At 48.7% G+C, this 9,190-nt stretch overlaps 1 protein-coding gene across 2 annotated transcripts in view; it reads right to left on the bottom strand.

Moving 5' to 3' along the window:
- The window catches only part of Dnaja4 (DnaJ heat shock protein family (Hsp40) member A4), an 18,582-nt gene extending 12,932 nt beyond the window's left edge, over nucleotides 1-5,650 (bottom strand). Inside the window, exons 1-2 of one of the 2 annotated variants that reach the window (XM_008823407.2) lie at nucleotides 5,211-5,650; nucleotides 4,722-4,860 (exon numbers count right to left, since the gene is read on the bottom strand). In XM_008823407.2, the coding sequence (XP_008821629.1) occupies nucleotides 4,722-4,860; nucleotides 5,211-5,650 (579 nt within the window). The other variant, XM_008823408.3, reaches the window with a different exon arrangement.
- Between the last annotated feature and the right edge of the window lie 3,540 nt (nucleotides 5,651-9,190).

The following is a 9,190-nucleotide window of genomic DNA, read 5'->3' as shown; positions in this document are numbered from 1 at the left end:
TGCTTTGGGTTTTTGTTTTTTTTGAGATAAGGTCTCACTCACTATGTCACCCAGGTTGGCTTCAAACTCACAAGTAAATCCTCCTGCCTTAGTCTCCCAAGTTCCTGCTCCCAATTCTTCCCCAGCTCTGCCAACCTCCCTGCTCTTCCTGAATGCTGAAACATGTATCCCAGTGGTCCTCTGGCAATCACAGCCTCCACCTCTCTCTCAAGCCTTCCTTCTCAGGGAGTCCCCTCCCCACCCTGCCTTTCAAACTGCAAGCCCACCTGGGGATCCAGCCCTTCCCTGTCATTATTTTCTGCCACACTGTAGCATCTGTGTGGGCCACACTCCTGCTGTGGTTCCCTGGAAAGCAAGCTCCATGAAGATGAGGGGTTTTGTGAGCGTGGCACAGCATGGCATCCCTGAGTCTACAACTGTGTCTGCCTTGTGGATAATACTTGGTAAATATTGGTTAAATGAACAGCTCAATTCTATGAATTCAGAAATTAATGAGGTCAGCTCTTTGCCCTTTAGTCTGAGGAACAGAAGTATATATAGCCATCTTACATTGCAGTGGCTCCATACAATGAACAAGAAGAAAAAGTGCCACAAAGACACAATAGAGAAATTGACAGAGATGCTAAATGATTCCTTATTCCACAGATCCCTAACCAAGACCTATAAATACTAGTAAATAACAGCTAATAATCATGAACAACCACCACCACAAAAAAAAGGATTAAAAATGAATCTTAAAAAGCAATTGGAGCTGGGGAGATGATGGCTCAGTGGGTAAAATGCTTGTCAAGAAAGCCTGATAATCTGAGTTCAGATCTCCAGAACCCACATAAAAAGCTGGATGCAGTAGTGCCCATCTGTAATCCAGTGAGACAGGAGGTGGGGACAAAGAATTGCCAGGAAGTTGTAGGGCCAGCCAGCCTGGAATATGCAACACAGCACACAAATGAGAGATTCTGCCTCAAAAACAGGGGGAAGGTGAGTACTGATTCCCGAAAGTTGTCCTCTGGCCTCCACACAGATGCCATGGTACATATATGTGTTTGTACTCACACGTATACATACATACATACCATACACACACAAACACCATCAGCATCATATAAGGCAGCTAGGTCCTTTGACATATTAATTCTCATACTATTTCTGCAAAGAACCGAGTATCCTACACTGCCACTTTACTTTCTCCCGTTAAAAGCACAGAATTCGGTGTATAGCTTGGAAGATGGGAAACTAACTAGGCTAGGCGCCCCCCAGCAAACTTGTGGGTCTCTCTGACATGCTCCATGAGAGTACCCCTAAAACACCAAATATCCTGGGGATGCTGAGAAGATGCTGGATTTAGATGAACCTCAGAATGGGAGGAAGTCCGTGTCACCTGGAACATTCAGTTGTAGGCCAGATCTCACATGGGATAGGAGCTCCAACTGCTGGCAGTGGATTCCCGCCAACCTCTGGGTACTCAGCACTCCGGAGTCTAATTCAGCTCCTGCCTGGAACCCTCTTTCCTGCCAGATGGGATTAGGGTTTTGACCAGCTTACCTTTCAGACTGTTCTTTTGCCAGAGAACCTTAAGTGAATGACTATTCAACTGGGAAATGGCTTTGAAGATTATCATAGCATGTTCCCAAGTTGCTCTGTAAACTACTGAGTGAAGAGAGAGAGAAAAAATAGCCATGTATGGTAGCTCGTGACTATAATCCAGCACCCAGGGGGCTGAGACAGGAGGATTGTCACAAAATGGAAAAAATAATAATATATATATATATATGAGAGAGAGAGAGAGAGAGAGAGAGAGAGAGAGAGAGAGAGAGAGAGAGAGAGAGAGAACACTAGAGACAGGGAGGAAGGGGGAGAGAAAAAACACAAATGGACCCTGGTGGGCACATGGGTGGACAGGGCATATTCCTTATAGGTTTTCCTTTATACTCTGAAACCTTTTTTCCTTTTTCTTTCTTTGAGACAGGGTCTCATGTATCCCAGTTTTCCCTTAAACTCACCTATAGCCAAGGATGACCTTGAACTTCAGATCCACTGGCTTCTACCTCTTGAGTGCTAAGATTACAGGTGTACACCACCACACCTGGTTTGTGTAGTGCTGGTGCTCAAGCTCAGGGCTTCCTGTATGCTGGGTAAACACTGTACCAACTGAACTATAGCCACAGCATGTATTCTGGAATTTTCTACACTGTTACAAAACCTGTTAAGATTTGTTTATCTTAAACACTGTTACTCAAACTAAAGTTAACAACAATAATGGCCAAAAGACCAAACATCTTAATAAGGGAACAGCCCAAAATATACCTCCTATCATTGCCCCTGAAAGGGACTATTTTGCTGACCTACCACCTGCCACCCTGTGTCTTGCAGAAAACCAAGTGTAGCTAGAACAAGCACAGACTCCACACAGGGCAGAGTGGCCAACAACAAACACGGCTGCCCACTGCTTAGCAACACAGGACAACAGAGCAAAAAACAAAGACCAAAACTCCAATGGCCTTCTCAGTTGACTCAGGACAAGGTGGAAACGACTGACTCAATCTATTTTTGAAGAAGACATTAATAATACAGTGACAAGCTTAGGTGAAGAAAATAAAAAGGTTCCACTGAGCAGAGAAAGTAGAGCAGAACTACAGACAGACTCACAAAAACCAGCACATGGCAGGACCAGAAGTTACTTAGTGAGTGAGTGAATGAATGAATGAGCCTTCTCTGGGGTACATTACAGCAGTTTTCTAGAAACTGTCTTCTCAGTCCTCCTTCACTATGATTTCCCTTCTAACCTGCCCTTCTGGAGGCTCTCTTCTGCTCACACATCATTATTCACTCAGCCAGACAACAAACCCTGTATCTACATGACACAGCTAGATCCACAGCACTGTAAGTGGAACAGGTATCAGATACTAAACACCATCAGAGCAGGATGAGGGCTGGTCATGTGGTCAGTGGCAGCCCTGCAAAGATGCCTTAAAGGCTTATCCCTTTCAAGGAAAGCAGGAGGGAAAAGTACAGTGGGTACAGCACAAAACCCACCTCCTCCTCACCCCTACCTCCTCAAAAAAGTGGGACCTGCTGGATCTCACAGCCTACAAGCCTCATTTATGTGATATTACCTTAATAATAGGGGCCTGATTTTAAGTAAATATTAGTTTGAAACAACCTGCCCAGGCAGGCGTTATAGGAGGTGAAAGCTACAGACTACATGTAGTATAATTTGTTTTTAAAGCTTGATGATCTCCAAAGCACTCTCATTTTAAATGGTAAGCAAACAGTCAGAAACTGCCTCTTGGTGAGTGCTGAGATGTGACCTGAGACCAGGGTGGAAGGTTTCCCTTCAAGTCGCCTGCCTGCTGAAACGTGAAATTAGAAGCTAGAAGCTGTCTTTAAAGGAGAATGTCAGCAACAGACCACAGTGAACTGAGGGAACATGTCTGTGAATCACCAACACCATGCAGAAAGCCAATGACTTTCAAAGCTACAGTAAGCCACCTAAATATAGATGAGAAAGAACACAAATGGCATAATGGTCTTACAGGGAAGCATTTTAAACTTTGTGGCAGCCACATTCGGCACATGTGGCTAAATATAAATATTCTATCACTACTGCCACCCAGCCAGCCTTCCTTAAGTAGCTTGCCTACTTCAGCTTGGACTTACGCAGACAAGTATTTTGATCTGAGTGTAGTTTCCAGAAGTCTGAATGCTAGAGGGGTGATCAGTGGCTCCAAAAGTGGACCAGGTATTATTGCTGTCTGTTCCTACCACTGCCCCAGCACCCAACACTGGTCTGGAACATCCAAAATTGTTTTAGAAATGGTAAGAAGTGAAAGGGAAATGGAAATGTCCTTGCAAAAAGGCTGATACTCCAAGTCACCTGTCTGGGTGGGTCATATCCTCTTTGGGGACAAAAAACAGAATGTCTTTCTGTAAACAGGATGAAAGTTTAATTTAGGTTACTAATATACAGAGCATTTCAGCCTTTTAGTGGTACTTAGGGTCAACTGTAGGTCATTTGTCACAGGAAACCTGGAATACTCATTATAAGCATTATATGCAGATGTGTCAGGTTACAGGCTTCTCTATGCCTGTTTAACACCCAAAAAGTGACTATTCCGAGTCTGAAAACTATCAGGCATAAGTCAGGCTCACAGATCAAATCCACTCAGTCCCTCAAGGAACTGGGTTTGTCTAAGGTACAACTCAAGATTACACACACTCATCCCTAGAGCTTACACAACAGGGAACAGAAACAAAAGTAGTTCAATGCCCCGGGGGCCCACCAAGTATGTAACTTCTATTCACGCTCGTCTCCGTTTCAGCTTTGCAGGCTGTCTTCCCACCATAGAAACACCAGAAAAACTGTGACACCCGGGCTCCCACAGGTCATCCCGGCGCCTCCTAGGGTTGGGCACACGGGTAAGTAGGTAGGGGCTCCGGAAACACTTGTAGAGTGAATGGAGGAATGAATGGGCGGCTCAGGGGCTCCGGAGGTGTTCAAGTCCCAGAGAGCCCGGCACCTGCAGCAGCCTTGCCAAGTTCCCTCCGCTGACCGCGCCCCGCCGCGCCTCGGCCTTGGGCTACTCTAAACCCGCCGGCCTGGCCCCGCACCCGCTGCAGGCGAGCGCCGCTCAGGCTTCCCCGCCGCCTTCGATAATTCAGTCCCGGTCCTGCCCGGCCGAAAAGCCCCCAAGTCCCCGCGCCCGGGACCGCGTCGCCCGCACCTTCTCGCCCTCATCCGGGTTCTTGTCCGGGTGGTACTTGAGTGCCAGCTTCCGATAGGCCTTCTTGATCTCCTCCGGGGACGCGCTGGGCTTCACCCCCAGGATGTCATAGTACTGGGTCTCCTTCACCATCTTGTCTCTGCGGGTCGGGGCGGGCGAGGCAAGTCAGCGCGTCCCCGACGCCCCCGGGGTCCCCCGGCCCGGCCCGGCCCGGCCCGGCCCCCGCCGCCCTCCTGCGCGACACAGTCTCCGCGCGGCCGCCGCCAGCCGCCCCGAGCTCTGTCCCGAGTTCGCCCCAGGCCGACCTCCGCGCCCGGAACCGCCGCACTCGAGCCGCCGGTGCCTCCGCCGCGGGCTTTTATTCGGCGCCGGCGGAAGGTTCCGCGAGACGTGACGCCAAAAAGGCCCAGAACCTTCGCGGAGGTTCCGCCGGCTCCCGTAGCTCGCGGTGTTCGCGGCCCGGCCCCCCGACGCCGGCCCCCGCCTCACCCGCCGTTATCCCGCGTCTTCTCCTCCGGCTGGCTGTCCGACTCTCCTGAGCTCCAGTTCTGACTGCCGCCCCGGGCCATGGTGGGGCGAGCCGGCTTCCCAGCGGAGGGCTGTGGGCGACTGTCGCGCCGCCCCAAGGCCGCGCCCTTGCCCTTGCGTGGGTCCACGGGGCTGGCGGGCTCTGGTATCCCCTGGCCTGGAGCAGGGCCTCGAGGGCACGAACCCGGGGAGGAGAACTTGGACTGCGAGGGCTGCGCTGATCCCGCGGGCCCCACCCGGCTTCTCCCCCGGGGTGTGGCTGCCTTCTGTTTGGTCACTGCAGGCCTGTGCTCTGGGGCCTGCCTCCGATTGTTGCATTTTTGAGGGGGTTGGAGAGTGTGGCGGTTTCCTGTGTTGGTGCTGGTGTCGAGAGGCTGCACTTGCCGGTTCCCACGTGGCATCTCGAAGGCAGATGACCCTTACTTAGCCTTTCCAGATGTCAACGGAGGTCCTTAGTTTGGACTCTGGCTTCTGGCTTCTCTACCCCAAGAGAAGTGACTTCATAAGTACCCCAAGAGGAGTGACGTCTCATAGCTGTGAGACGTGATGATGCTTGTCACATGTAAGCAGCGACATCTCCTGAGGGTGGTCAGTAACCCCTCTTTTCCAAGTGGTGAGAAACACACACACACACACACACACACAACACACACACACGTGGTCAGTGACCCCTCTTTTCCAAGCGGTGAGAAACACACACACACACACAAGTATTGTGTACATAAGGGGTGCTGAAGCCAAAAGAGCTCCAAGGCCTAGTAATAGACCTCGACTTCCCTAGGCTGTTCCAAGAGCCTAGGAGACCATACTTTTGCAAAAATGTGGGCGTGGAAAGCCAGCTGCAGCTATCAGAGTCCTGCAGGCCCCTTTGGCCTAGCCCACCTAGGCTTCTACCAGTGGTACATTTTGTCAGGGAGGAGCCATTGTTCTAGTTGTGGATCCTGTGCCTGAAGCTTCTCGTCCACGTGTGCAATAGGGATACAAATTATTTAATATCCAAGAGATTAAGCCACTTATTTCTATTCTTGGGAACATGATTTTCTTCCTCTGGATTTTGCCCTTATAGAGCAGTCACCTTTGGGCAGATTCAGAAATGGAGATCAGGAATTTGGGATTTCATACCCCTATCTTCTAACCTCATGAATCTCAGGTTCTGGGCTTGTTTTGCCACCAGCAGCACATGGGCATTGCGAAGTGCCCATGTTTCACAAGAGCATCCATAAGGATAAAAGGGAATGATAGCTATACAGAGTCCCAGCAGAGTCACTTTTGTAGTTGTTGAGACAAGGGTCTTGATATATAGCCCAGGCTGTCCTCAAACTCACAATCCTACCTCAGCCTAAAGTTGTAGACATGCTGTTACGCTTGGCTCACCTGAAAACTAAAACTCACCATGACCAGGCTCCCCCCAAGACAAGTTACTGCGGAACTTCCCAGTAGAATGCAGGCATCAGTGGTTTTAAGATTCCAAGTGCTTGTGGTTAAGAAGAGCACTAGTTGTTCTTGCAGAAGACCCAGGTTCGAAACCCAGCACCCACATGGTGGCTAATAATCATTCATAACTCAGGTTCCAGGGGATTGGTCGCCTTCTTCTGACCTCTGAGGGCATTGCACAACATGGGTGCACTAACACACATGCAGGCAATACACTCATACACATTTTTTTAAAAAAAGACTCCAAGTGGTCTAGTATTGCAACCAGAATTGAGAACCACTCACATCAGAGGACAGGACTGTGGACTCCAACAGCATGCTTTAATTTCTTGTTAATTCTGAGACAAGGTCTAGCCTCAAACTCATGTTCTTAATCTTCCAAATGCTGGGATTACAGGTGTGCACCATTATGCCCAGCTACCTGACACTAGTATTTCTGACTGTGTGACCTTGGGCAGGAGAATCAGAATTTACCTACCTCAACTATGTGACACACTTTGTGCAGAGGCTCAATACATGTTGATGGTCTTTTAATTTTCAATTTATTTTTATTTTATATGTATGAGTGTTATGCCTTCATGTGTGTAAGCATACCTGTGTTCTGCAGTGCCTGCAGAGGACAGAAGAGGGCATTGGATCCCCTGGAACTGGAGTTACAGATGGTTGTTAGTTGCCATGTGGTTGCTGGAATTCGAACCCAGGTCTTCTGCAAGAACAGCCAGTGCTCTTACCCAGTCCAGACTTTTAATTTTTTGATGATTTACTTTTATCTAACCTAAATTCGGATAAAAATTCTCTCCTTTACCAACCTCTAGACAGGCTCCTCTGAGGCTTTTTCTTAAACTCATCTCCAGCCTAGACCTATAAAGCTTGAAAAGCTCAAAAACATATCTCTGAGATGACCCTTCTCACTCCCCCCACCCCAAGAGTTCCCTCCTGAGACTACTCAAGGATGCCAGAGAACTGACTGTTCCAGCCCACATCTGAGATTAGGGCTCTGGCTCCCAGTCTCTGTGGGAGGGTGGAATCCCAACCACGATCATTGCCAGCTCACACAGTACATGCAGCTGGCCCAATCTTGTTTACACTGACCAACCTTTATAATTTCTTACTTCCCTGACCCTGTGGAACCCCCATTGGTCCCTCTCGGTCCCTCTCCCTCCATTCTCTCTGTAAACGCTCAGTTGCTTTTGTGCAAACAGAAGTTGAATTCTGTTTATACTGGACTTTTCCTTATAGAAAAAATTATTATTGGTTAAAATCTGTCCTTACCATTTCTACTAGTGATAGCTTGTTTATCTTTTTGTTTTTTGAAATGAGGTCTCCTGTAGTGACAAAGTCTTTGATTTTCTAACTTGTTCCCTAGAATTCTCTCCTTGAAGATTTTAAGCTTATGCAAACATTCCTATATCAGCCACATGTTTATCTTCATGGTTGTGCCCCCCTCCCCAACCACAACCTTTATTGCAAGTGGCATTGGTTTTCCAGTGTCTGTGAACAGTGCAGTCTCCTTAGAGATAATAAACATGATAGTACTCATGGTAGAGGAATAAAGTGAGCTTAGCAGTCCTTGAAGAGTGAAATTTGGGGAATACTGATCCAATTCCACCACCTTTTCTAGATGGGGAGACTTTTAGATAAAGAGGAAAAAGTAGAAGGCAAAGAATGGGCCTTGTCCCTTACTTCTGACTCGACTGCCTTTCTGACTGGGACAGAAGAATCAAAGCAAACATGGTAGTAGTTTTCAACCCAGCAGATCCTGGCCTGGGTTCTTTCTCCATGAAGTGCCATGACAAGGAAGACCCACACTTGGGAAGGGGGACATGGGCCCCTTCAGGGAAGCTAAGCATGGGCCACAGACCAAGGAGTTGGAAATACCTTGAACAAGGGGGAGGGGGCGGAAACCATGCTGTAAAAACAGCAGGACAGAGGCAGAGAGCTCAGGTCAGAGGAAGGCTTGATTGGGAGGGAAGTGAGGACAGGCATGCTGAATCCCTGAATGCCTTCAGAGGACTTTCTTCTCCTCTGATGGACCCTGGGGAGCTAATGATGGTCTCACAGCAAGAATTATATTCTGGGAGGAGTAACTGGCAATTGGCTGTCAGGAGTTGGGTGTGTCCCCCTCATGGAGAGATCTGAGCCTGACAAACAGGTTTGAGTGGCTGGCCCAGAGAGAGGATGTAAAGAGAGGAAGAGAGAGCCAAGGAGAAGTCTTGCCAGAGGAAGAGTAGCCATCGGTGAGGCAGAGACCCCAGAGTGGAGAGGAACTGAAGCCACAAAGGTCAGGCTAGCAACAAGAGAGGACTGCCTATGTGGCCCAAAGCCCAGGAATGGCAGGGCTGGTACTTGGCAAGGAAAGATATAAGGCCTTTCCAATGAAAGGATATTAATTTATCAGTCCAGACAGTTGCCATCCAGGCCAATTTTCAGTATCACAAGGGATGTCTGCTTGGAGAGACCCTGCCTCTCACAGGCTGTGTGACTCTCTGAGCCACTCCATTCCCTCC

The sequence above is a fragment of the Nannospalax galili genome, unplaced genomic scaffold, assembly GCF_000622305.1.
Source record: "Nannospalax galili isolate Female #2095 unplaced genomic scaffold, S.galili_v1.0 scaffold28, whole genome shotgun sequence".
Classification (NCBI taxonomy): Eukaryota; Metazoa; Chordata; class Mammalia; order Rodentia; family Spalacidae; genus Nannospalax; species Nannospalax galili.
This window is presented reverse-complemented; position numbering and strand designations above follow the sequence as displayed.